Here is a 13262-nt window from a genome sequence, read left to right on the forward strand (position 1 = left end):
CAAGGGTGTCAAAAGCTAATACTGAAGATTTGTAAGAGGTACAAGCTAAAGGTTATAATGATTTATGCACCAACATCGAGCCACAATGATGAAGAGGTTGAAGAAATGTACACCGAAATTGAGTCTTCTAGATGAGCAGCAGAAAACCCACTACACTAGGATTATGGGGGACTTCAATGCTAAGGTTGGAAAAAGACAAAACAGTGCAGAAAGGGAAACTATAGGAAATTTTGGAATTGGTGAAAGAAATGAAAGAGTTTTGTAAAGACTTGTGGAATTTGCAGAATCTCAAGGATTGTCAGTAATGAACACTTTTTTCAAAAAAAGGGGGGAACAGAAAGTGGACATGGATTAACAACTAATGAAATCAACTTCATCCTCACTAACAGAAGATATACCATAAATGATATTACCATCCCAAATAAGGTAAATGTTGGAAGTGATCACAGAATGGTAAGATGTACACTTGATATACAGGGTGTCTCAAAAATATTGGTACAAATGTTTAGGGGAGGTAGGTAACATCTAAAGAAATGTGAATTGCATAGTAACCCACAACTGGAAACGTCACAGGAAAGTAGTAGTAGTAGCAGAGGCACAAGAAGCAGAAATGACACAAGGCAGTAATTAGTGGCAAACATTTTTTTGATATAATATTAACGATGGAGTACAAGATGGATGCATTTCATGATGTTACAACAGATGCTCGAAGGTTCCACCATGAGACACCATGCATGCGAGACACAGATGCAGCATGGATTGGCAGACACTGTCTAACAGAACTGAGTTTATTTGACAGTAGCAACAGCGCAGATGAGTCTCGCCACGAGATCCATTTCCGTCTCCACAGGCGATTCATACACGATAGATCATTACGATTGTCTCTGACCTGACCCAGTCGTCCTTCCTCTCAGCCAATAGCAGCATTTGTAAACGTGTTGGCCACGTTTTGTTTTCGCACCCTTTAGTTTAAGTGACTTTTTGTGTTCTGCTTTAATCAATATGTTAGTTTTAATCAGTATGTATAATTTCACATGGAAGACTATTGTACAAATTGGAGCAGAACGGTATTAAGGGTAAGTTGCTACAATGGATAAAAGGATGATTGAGTGGGAGAAGACAGAGGATGGTAATTAATGGGTGCTGCTCTTCGTGGACTAATGTTATTAGTGGAGTCCCACAGGGTTTGGTGTTGGGTCCTCTGTTGTTTTGAATATTTATCAATGATATTGATGAAGGTATATCGGGCCTTACAAAATTTGCAGATGATACAAAGGTTAGCAGGATTCTTAATGACAGTGTGCTACTGCAACAGGATCTAGATATTTTGGGCAGATGGGCTACGAAGTGACAACTGAAGTTTAACCTTGACAAATGCAAAGTACTGCATATGGGTAGAAGTAACCCTATAGAAACGTACCAACTGTGTGGTACTACACTTAAGGTGGTAGAAAATGAAAAAAACCTGGGAGTAATTGTGCAGTCAGATATGAAATTTTCTGAGCAATGCTGACACGCTGCCAGGGCAGGTCATGGAGTTTTGTCAATGATATATAGGAATTTTGCTAGCAGGGAAAAGGAGATGATTGTCCCTCTATAAAAGGCAATGGCAGGCCACGCCTTGATACAGGTCTGGAGGCCTCATTTTAGGAAGGATGTAGATTTGCTTGAGCGTGTACAGAGAAGGGCAACAAGATTGGTGAGGGGGATGAAGGGATCCGCTTACCAAGAGAGGCTTAAGTTCTGCAAATTGCAATGGCTGGAGACTAGACACCTGTGCAGTGATCTGATTGAGGTGTACAAGGCCTGGAATGGGTTGAGCACGCTGAATTCTGATGGGATCCTTCCACTTGTTCAGATTACGAACCTAAGGGGGCATAAATTCAAATTAAGAAAAGACAGATATAGGATAGATGTGTGGAAATTTGCCTTTAGCCAGCGGGTGGTTAATTGCTGGAACAAACTTCCATCTGTCGTTGTGGAAGTTGATAGGTTAAATAAATTTAAGGAGGAACTGGACAGGCATTAGGAGTGTGATTTTTTTTTTTTTTTGGCAGATGCTGCATAAGCTCATATACTTGCTTTCTTACACCACATGCCACTACTACTATTTCCCTTATAAAAATCACCTTTTAGAGAGATAAATAGCTTAGTTATATTGTGAAAATTTCAAATTCCAAGGTCTTGGAATGAATTATCAAAAAAAAAAAAAAAAAAAGTGTCATTGGGTTCGCCTTACGATATTTTCATGATACGACGGTGTCTCTGGAACAGATTAATATCGTAAGACGGTGTCTCTGGAACAGATTAATATCTTTTACGTTTAAAAAATATATAATAAAATAATTTCAATTTTTTAATAAAATTTATGCAATAATATATATAATTTTGATTATTTTACACCACTTGTGTAACCAATATGTAGAGTTTCAGGATAACCTATCACAGTGATATTCAACTATATTTGTTAACATACCCCTTACAATATTTCTTGAAGAATACTGTAATCTGATTACCTGATTTTTTTTCTTCCTGCAAAATTTGTTTTCCCTAAATACATTTAAAATAATACTGATCGCACAACAAATTACACATGATTAATACAAATTTACCACCCAGATAAAAATTCATGGTTAACTTTTCAATAAAGTTGGTTTTATATGCCAATACCCCCTCCCCAAAACACTGGCACATAAGTGTTTAGAAGCAAATATCTAGTTGAACTTTAAATGATAAGGCCTTATTGCAAGATACCTTCCCACTTCATATATAATGAATTTATTAAACCATTCTAAAATCAAATCCTGGACACCCTGTAAGTTCCAGGAGATAATCTATTTTAACCAAGGGTTCAGGGGTCTATAATCACATTCAGTTTCACCATGTGTTTTCTACATTCCACAAACAAGGAAAGTGAGCAGTCCTCTGCTTCTTCAAAAAAAATTGTTTCACCAGCATTAAATATCTTATACATGCTGTATTTTCTTTAATTTTTATGGGTAGTTTAATTAAAAGTTGTGGTGACAATTCGATAATTGTAGATTACTTAAAATACCATTTATAATCGATTTAATATGATAGCATAGCTTAATTTATTATGGTACTCACCTTTTTTTATAAACTGCAATTGATGTTTGAATAAAGTGGATGATAATTTTTAATTTAAATTAGGAGTAAGTAAGTTGGGGTTTAAAAACAGAAGTTAAAATATGCGCAAGGAAGTAGAAGTGCACGTCTTCATCCTTGGTTGTCAATATTAAAGTTGAAAATTAAATGGTTAATACTGGAGGCCAATAGCCATAACAAGTGGCTTTCGTTATCCACGTCTTCAGTTGGCAATGATGGGTTGAGAGTGAACGCATGTATTTAAGAAAGCTAAGTTCCCATGATGCTCCTGGTTACATGTGGAAATCTCAGGTGCATGAGATTCCAAGCCGATGCAATGTTGTAAGGTAGTTTGGTATTTAATACTTGGAGATTGGAATGGTGGTGGAACCATTCTATGACTAGGGTTTCATGTTGGAAGATTTTAAAACTGGATTTTAATTTGATAATGGGAATGGCTGAGTCTACTAAGGGGGTGTGATTGTAAGATTGAACATGTGATGCTAGTTCTGTGTTGGTTTGGCCTGTCTTAAAACTATTGTAGTGGTAGTACGCACGTGTGTTTGATGTTTTAATAGAACCATATTTTGAAGTTGTGCTACCTATGTAACATGCATTGCAGTTAAGTTGACATTTTATTAGGTAAATAATATTGTTCATATCGCTGATATGATATTTTTGTGTGTCTTTGTATGAATTAAATAATGAGCCAAGTTTATTATAAGTTGAGAACGTGAGGGTGATGTCGGTACCTTTGAATATGCAGCGGAACTGATTATAAACTGATTGGAACTTAGCTTTCTTAATTACACGCGTTCACTCTCAACCCATCATTGCCAACTGAAGACGTGGATAACGAAAGCCACTTGTTATGGCTATTGGCCTCCAGTATTAACCATTTATTTTCAACTTTAATATTGACAACCAAGGACGAAGACGTGCACTTCTACTTCCTTGTGCATATTTTAACTTCTGTTTTTAAACCCCAACTTACTTACTCCTAATTTAAATTAAAAATTATCATCCACTCTATTCAAACATCGACTGCAGATTATAAAAAAAGGTGAGTACCATAATAAATTAAGCTATGCTATCATATTAAGTTGTGGTGAGTAATTTTCTGTGGCAAAATTCAGCTGATGCTACTTCCTCCTAGTTTTATGTTGCAAAGGATGAAGCATCATAATTTTCAAACCAACCATATCTAATGGCTCGAAGCTGGAAGTAGCTACACTGAAACTGGCACATTTGTCCCCAGAGGCATATTTCTTGAAAAGGCCAAACATTTGGTCTTTTCCCTTATCACCAATCCTTCTCTTTTCTATAAGTTTTACCTTCAATATCCACAAAAAAGAACATTTTTCTAAAACTTACTGCATCATAGACTTGCTTATGTCATAATGATATTTGAAAGGTGCAGCACTTACACCTGAGACAATCCAGTAGCTCCACTAGTCAATTTTCTTCCCCCCCCACACCTTTGTTTTTTTGTCTAGCTTAATTCTACTTGACCTTAATTTTTTGTTAGGCTTAATTTCTATTGGTCAGTTTAACTCAAACTCTGTTTTCTCTGCCCCCACCCTTTTGTCCAGCTTAATTTCTACTTGACCCTTTGAACTCCCACAGGATAAAAACAAGAAAATAGAAATAATGTTTAGTAGTAAGCAATGATACTTTGCAGTAATTGAATTAAGACACTTCAGTCAACAAGGATTATAAAAATATATATATATATATATATATATATATATATATATATATATATATATATATATATATATATATATATATATAGCTGTAGTTAAGTTATATTTAATTGCAATTATAATTTACTAGGTAAGATCAATGTCACACTTTATTTTTTAATTTTTAGGGACTTAGTGGTAGACTGCATGCCCTTTCCTTGATTTAATTGCCCAGTTGTGTAGACACAAAAACAGCAGGCATTCAGATGCACACCTAATTAAAATGAGCTTAAATAAATTCACACTTTTGAAGAATGCTTTTAGGGCACCATCCGATATTGCAGGTATTTTTTGGCAAACCCTAGAGAATAATCTGTGAATCCCGAAGAGTGTCATCCCCCATAATCCCATATGTCATCCCATAATTGTTCTTACAGTTAAACTTGCAAGTCCTAAATTATGGCACACATCTGCTTGTCGTTGACCGGAATCGATTCGCTTCAAAACGTCTAATTTAATTTTCAAATTCAGTATTTTTCTTACTATAGTCTTCTTACTGCGCCCAGATGTTGTTGCTTTTTCATTCTTATCAGCCATTATTAACTCTTCGAAAATGTAACTGCATTGGTTGCATTAATTGTGATACAATGTTCGAGTAAACTGTCCGTTACGCACGATGTCTAATACTGTACTGAGGGACTAGACTTCGGATAAATGCATATAACGCTAATATTACAAGCAATATACTTGATCATTTTTTAAAATGTTGATCTCGGAACTACGTAACAAGTCACTGTACTGCAATTAAATTACCGTGTGAGAAAATTTCACTGACCGTCGGAAAATTTCTCAAGTCGGTGGGTGAAACATTTTAATGCTGTTTTGGTATTCATTTTCAAGCTATCGACTCCATCAAATGAAACGATTTCGTTAGATATGCCAAAAATGCAATCGGTAAAAGAGCGTTATAGTGATCTGTGACAGTGTTATAGTCAGACACGGGTTATAATATAAGAACAGTGTTAGCGAATCGGAGTAAAGTGAACCACGTTATAATGGGAGCCTGCTGTATTTGCAAATAACGGAAACCATGAATATTAAAACAGCTATACAAAGAAACAAACCAAATGTTGATGGGAGAGGGTTGCTGTTGTTTGTTTGGTTTTTAGGAGCATTAGCAACTAAGGCCATATTGCTCAGGGATATGCGGTGGCCATTCCCTGACCTTTCCGCATCCTCCGTATTTGGTGGTGACGAGCTCGAACCCTGAGTCTAATCAAGAAGCGTGTGCTACGCACTGCTGCTCCTTCCCACCTGGCTACGGAGGCACCCGTGGGAGAGGGGGGGAGGATTTTGATTTCCTTCTGATCGTAAGCTGGTCAAGCCTGAAACATTAAAAAAAAAACACCACTGTACATATACTGTATAAGTAATTATGGGCAGATGATAACATATGCTTGAAATATAACATTAGCAGAGACATACGATGCAAGAAAGCAAGCTTATGCAGCATCAGTGGGGGGGGGGAGCACCTTCCCATTTCATCCGTCCATTCGTTCCAAATGCCTGTCCAACTCAGCCTTAAATTTATTTAGGCTATTAGCTTCCACAACAAAAGATGGAAGCCTGTTCCACCAATCAACTACCCGCTGGCTAAAGGCAAACTTCCGCACATCTATCCTACAACTGTCTTTCCTCAATTTGAATTTATGCCCTCTCAGGTGATTATTTTGAGCAAGAGGAAGAATCCCATCAGCATTTAGCTTGCTCAACCCATTCAAGGCCTTATACACCTCAATCAGATCACCTCGCAGGTGCCTACTCTCCAGGTGCTGCGATTTGCAGAACTTAAGCCTTTCTTGGTAAGAGCACTCCTTTGTTTCCCTCACCAATCTTGTTGCCCTTCTTTGTACTCGTTCTAGCAACTCTACATCCTTCCTAAAATGAGGCCTCCAGACCTGTAGGCCTCATTTCAGTACTCTAGGTGTGACCTGACCAATGCCTTGTATAACAGGATAATCACCTTCCTATCCCTGTTAGCAAAATTCCTATATATGATTGACAAGACTCTGTGACCTGCCCTGGCAGCCTGCCTGCACTGTTCAGCAAACTTCAAATTTGGCTGCACAATTACCCCAGGTCTTTTTCACTTTCCATTTCCCTAAGTGTAGTACCACCCACTTGGTACGTTTCTCTTCGGTTATTGCTACCCATATGCAGTACTTTTTGCATTTGTCAATGTTAAACTCCAGTTGCCACTTCTCAGCCCATTTTCCCAACTTTTCTAGATCCAGTTGGAGTAGCATACTGTCATTACTGTCATTAACAACCCTGCCAACCTTTGTATCATCTGCAAACTTGGACATTTAAACATGATATATCTTCATCAATATCATTGATAAATATGCAAAACAACAATGGGCCCAACACCGAACCCTGGGGAACTACACTAATAACATTTGTCCATGAGGAGCAGTGTTCATTGATTACCACTCTCTGTTGTCTCCCACTCAACCATCCCTTTATCCATTGTAGCAGCTTACCCTTGATGCCATACCTCTCCAATTTGTACAGCAGTCTTCCATGTGCAAAAGTATCCAAAGCTTTCCTGAAATCCAAGTATATGATATCAAAATTATTTTTAGCATTCAGTTCCTTTGTGACCACATCATAGTAACCAATCAAATTGGTCAGACAAGACTTCCCTTAAACAAATCCATGCTGTGTCTTAACTATTACTGCAGTCTTGTCTAGATGATCCTGTAATGCTTCTTTAACCAGTGATTCCATTATTTTCCCTGGAACACAAGTTAAACTAACAAGTCTGTAGTTACTTGTGTCACTTTTTGAACCTCCTTTGTGAATTGGTGATACATTTGCACACCTCCAGTCCATGCGGACCTCCCTTGTCCAAGGAAGCTCTCATAATTATGGCCAAGGGCCTGCTTACTTCCTTTGCTGCCTCCTTTAATATAACTAGATAGATCCCCACCCCAGGTGCCTTCCTTATGTTTAACTTCAACAATTTCTCCTCCACTTTGCTCTTAGTTATTACAAAATCGATTAACTCCCTGTTAGCGTTTGATAAACTTCTGGCAGTCCCCTCATTGAATAACTCCTCATGTGTGAATGTAGATGCAAAGTACTCATTCAGTTTATCAGCTACCTGAGCATGATCATCAATAGTCAACCCATCTATGTTAAGTGGTCCAATCTGATTCATTCCTTTCCTTCTAGAGTTTACATAAGTAATTGATTACAGACTAGTTTATACCTGCCATAGGCTTCTGTGTCAACTGATACTTTATATGCATCCCATGCATTCTTCTTCTCTGCCACTAGCCTCATTAATTCATCTGACATCCATTTAGGCCTAAACCTTGAATAGTATTTCTTAGTTGGAATGAAAAGCCTAGTAGCCTCCAAAATTAAGTCCCTGAAGGCTTCCCATTTAGAATTCACTGTTGGTAACATCATCAGTTGATCCCATTGTACAAAATTTAAAAACTGTCTGAGACCTCTGTAGTCACCTTTATGAAAGCAAAAGCCCTTCCCTTTAGCCTTGATGGTAGTTACATCTTTAAATAATTCCCACATCAATACATTGTGATCACTGTTGCCCAGTGGTTCCTTTATCTGCAGGTTCTTAATGCATGAAGAATCACTACTGATAATCAGATCAAGAGTATTACTCCCTCTGGTTGCCTCTCGAACATGTTGCTGTAGAAAACAGTCATCCAATAAATTCACAAAATTCTTGCTAGTGTTCGAGTGACAAACCCACAAGTTCCAGTCAATATCTGGAAAGTTAAAATCCCCCATTAAAGACATTCTGATTTATTGGCCCACTATTTCTCTGCACAATTGCTCATTATACTCATCAGATTCATTAGGCCTATAACACACACCTACTCTCATTTTTCCTTTCCCAGTGCTTATTTCACACCAAACAGACTCAACACTGCATTGTCCACCATCAACTGGATGCACTTCCTTAGAATTTGTGTTTATTAACAAACAGCATAACCCCTCTTCCCTTCCTATCCTGTCCATCCTTCCTATACACACTGTACTCCCTAAATTCCAACTCTGCACTACCTATATCTGTGTAACACCATGTCTCTGATATCCCAACAATATCTGCCTTTGATGCCTTGACTAGCACTTCAAGTTCACCAAATTTATTAAAACAAAACAAATATGAAGAAACAAAACAAATGTTGGTGGGAGAGGGGGAGGATTTTGATTCCCTTTTGATCATAAGCTGATCAGGCCTGAATTACATATTAAAAAAAACACTACTGTACATATACTGTATAGATAATTATCTATACATCTACTGTATAAATAATTATGGGCAGATGATAACATACGCTTGAAATATAACATAGGCAAGTTGATTAATTATTTGCAAATAACTGAAACCATGAATATTAAAACAGGTATACGAAGAAACAAAACACATGTTGGTGGGAGAGGATTTTGATCATAAGTTGTTCAAACCTGAATTACATATTAAAAAAACACACTTACCTTCAAATGATTCCTCTCCATCAGACATCAATTCATCATCCGAACAAATACTGAGAACATTGACTAGCATTTCAGTTACTGAGGTAAAAATAAGATAAAGCAAAACATCTATGGTGTGCATTACAAAGATCAAATTATTATACAGCAATTTACTGAACAAATGAAAATTATATTAAAAGTGATATGGTAAAAAAACAGCAATGATATAAAAATTATTTTTAATCAAAGAAATTTTTACAATAAAATACAGCAAATATGCTACACAGTAGAACATCAAAAACCCACAATTCAAAAATCTGCAATTTTTTGAATATTACTCTGAGGTTAATCGACCATGCAAGAGCAGTAAGAAAATAAAGGCTGGCTAGACTTACAACAACAAAAAACCACCACAGGTCCAAATTTATGTAATATGTTCTATTAATAATTTCCAAATATTAATATCTTTTGTTTTACAAATTTCCTAGACTAAGTTAAGTTATTGTTACTATCTATCTGCAATACATAAGATCATTCATTTTACAAGAAATTCAATATTAGTTCACGGCAGTACTTAACTGTAAAGTAGTATGTATTTAATTTTTGCAGTTCAATTGCTGAAATCATATTGCACTATTTATGTCTCATATTAAAAAATGCTGACAAATATCAGGCAGAACATGTTAACATTTTGGCTTAATGCTGGAAATTTCATTCTGTGGAAATCATAGGGAGCATTAATTACTGTATTATCTAATAAAAATAATGAATTACCCCAGAAAACTTAGGCTATATGCATAACCTTCAAAAAGAATTCTTAAAAATCTGGAACACACTACATTTCGAAGCATGCCAAAAGTTCTACTGTATATATAATGAGACCAAGAAGCCAAAAAGCTTTGAGAATAATGTTATTTATACGAGTTAATGGGTGAAGATCATGATGACACAGATCAAATTACTATTTTATCATCAAAGTTTCTTGCGATGACTGACTAACTGGTTAAAATAAATTTATTGAAATAAAAATATAATATATACATAAGATAAAACAGAAATAAAATAAAAGCTTCAAAATACAATAAGATAAAAGCGTTAAAATATACAGTAACTTTCGAAGTGAAGTGCCTCTTCATCAGCTAGTCTGTGACTGGTGTACTTCAGTATATATTAATGGTTACATAGCACAAGTCAGCTGGGCATGATCATGTATCACGAGTCTGGTGTCGGTAAAGCAGAATTACATACACGTGATGATCACGCCAGCGCTCATCGCACTGCAACACAGTACATTCTATAATAGGGTGTAAATGTACTCCCCTCGTCCAATTGATAGTACTATTATTGGTGGCTATGTGTAGTGCTTCAAGGCCATGAGCGCTGGCGGTAATCATGTGAATAGTCGACGATTTCAATATCCCATTGGGGATCAAGATTCTGCTGCTCAACCCAATAATGTTCGGTGACTGCAGAGCGTTCAAAATTAGTCGTTTGCAGAGCCACCTCATGTTCAGAAACCCGATCTTTCAATCTTCTACCAGACTCACCTGCATAACAGAACTCGTGATACATGATCATGCCCAGCTGATTTGTGCTATTGTAACCATTAATATATACTGAAGTACACCAGTCACAGACTAGCTGATGAAGAGGCACTTCGCTTCGAAAGCTACTATATATTTTAATGCTTTTATTTTATTTCTGTTTTATCTTATATATATATTATATTTTTATTTTAATAAATTTATTTTAACCAGTTAGTTGGTCGTCGCAAGAAACTCTGATGATATAATGCAACCCGACGCACAAGGCCTGCTTTCCAAATTACTATTTAGCAATTTACTGAACAAACAAAAATTATATTAAAAGTGGCAAAAAAAAAAAAAGCACACTGAAAAACAATACCATGATCTCGAACACTATGACCTCTGAAGTGTTTAACAACTCCAAACTCTTCCTGATCGATATAATAATTTTATAGTTTTAAAGGTTTAAGCAAACATCTAGGAAAATATCAACATAGCTTGAACCTGTATTTAAAGACACTTTTTTCAGTGAACTAATATGACATAAATGAGAGAGAGAGATGAAAATGCGAGAATCAGATTGAATTGATAATGTAGACTTTAAGGTTACTGATAAATATTAGAGGGCTCAGAAGTGAGCCATGTGCGGCACTCCACAAAAGAACAAAAAACAGTGAAGGATGAAGTCCTTTGAGAACATTCTCTGCTGATGTTATTTAACTACTGAATTATATAGTCAAGTAAAGATGATGGCAGGACTCCCCTCCATGACAGTAACTTAAAATGAAGCACTTTAGGGTGAACAAAGTCTGATGGCTGTTAATCCAGATTAAGAGGTGTGAAGTGTGAAAATAAGGCCAATTTGGAGCAGGCTGATCTACAGGGAATAAGCCCAAATTAAACTTTGTGGATAAAAGGATAGATGAATACACTCAAATTCTTTAAAATTACTTTCAAAAATCCTTGTAAAAACTAATCAAAATGGTTGGTAATTAGAGATCAAATTTATTTCTGTGATTTATTAAAATAGGAACCAGTATGAACTTCCAAAAGCATTAGGATAAACACTAGATATGAAATGCAGAAATTTACAAATTAGTAAGAATAGGCACTAATGTATTTGGAGCATAATTTAAACAGCATGAGTGGTAACCCATCAGGTCAAAAGCAATATGGCCTTTGACCTTAGAAATAACAGTTCAACACCAGGTTGAAGTTCAAATGAACTCAGACAATCCTGAATGCCAACTACTGACTGAGAATAGTGATCAGGAAATGTCACAATTCAAGGAAGAAGGCAAGAAAACTTGTTCAAAAAAGATTTGCCTTTATGGTAAGAGAAAGAAGAAAAAAAAAAAAGCAAGAATAATGCTCAAATGTTATTTGTTATTTGGTTTTTTAGGAGCATTAGCAACTAAGGCCATATTGCTCCGGGGATATGCAGTGGTCATTCCCTGACGTTTCCGCATCCTCCGGTATTTGGTGGTCACGGGCTCGAACCCCAGTCTAATCAAGAAGCATGTGCTACGCACTGCCGCTCCTGCCCACCTGGCTATGGAGGCGCCAATGCTCAAAGAGATACATTTCAATTTAGTCAAACTTTTGACAAACCCTCAGAAAGGTTTGATGATAGTTGTATAAAGCATGTTCAATAGATCTACAATAGTGAGAAAAGAAATCCATATTACAACCATATTGCAATTCTTAATAAAATGCTTATGTAAGATATTCTTGGAGGACCATAGTTATAAACCTATTAAACATCCAGTGGGATAAATAAACCTTCCTGAATTCAATTAGACCTTAATGAAACAAACAATTTCATGTTCATAAACTACTGAACCTCAAGAGATTTACTTACAGCTAGCAGTTTCTAATGTTCCAACCCTAAGAGGCTAATTTCTGTCATATGAAAACAATTAATTGTGGTTTTGGATAACATTTAGTAGTTATATCCCATCCTCTGACAAAATGTGTGTGCTCATGCACACAATATTTTCAAACAATATATTTCAAGAAAACCAATACTGATTAAAAAAAGTGAACAGCACAACCATTCATCTAATATTTTGTTTCTCTCTTCCTTCAAATCAGTTATCAACTGCACAGAGGGAGAAATGCTGGTTTTACCCTGATCTGGTGTTCCAGTTTATCGAAAAGATGTTTCCCAAAAATCTACATACAACAATTTTCAGTTTCGCTCCAACCAAAATCAAGTGATGACAAGCCTGGCATTCTTACCCTGGCAGTATAGAACTGTCCAAAATGTCACTGGAAAATATGACTGGTGATTCTAGGCACTATGACCAACAAGTTGCAATCCAAACAAAAAGCAGCCTCACATGCTACCAGTGTACTTCTGATATCAATCCATATTTCATCACTGGAGTGAACAGCAACAAAGGATCAAGTGCAGTAAGCAAACTTCTTAAAA

The 13262-nt window shown here is 36.3% G+C and overlaps 1 protein-coding gene across 1 annotated transcript in view; it reads right to left on the minus strand.

Annotated features, from left to right (window-relative positions):
• LOC150081621 (serine/threonine-protein phosphatase 2B catalytic subunit 2-like) overlaps positions 1 to 13262 on the minus strand; it is a 148012-nt gene that overhangs the window by 14884 nt on the left and 119866 nt on the right. Inside the window, exon 10 of the mRNA XM_090380569.1 lies at positions 9324 to 9401. Coding sequence (XP_090236695.1) covers positions 9324 to 9401 — 78 coding nt within the window. The remainder of the gene's footprint in view (positions 1 to 9323; positions 9402 to 13262) is intronic.

This window comes from Mastigoproctus giganteus, chromosome 8, assembly GCF_048544385.1.
Source record: "Mastigoproctus giganteus isolate SK-2022 chromosome 8, ASM4854438v1, whole genome shotgun sequence".
In the NCBI taxonomy this organism is placed as follows: Eukaryota; Metazoa; Arthropoda; class Arachnida; order Uropygi; family Thelyphonidae; genus Mastigoproctus; species Mastigoproctus giganteus.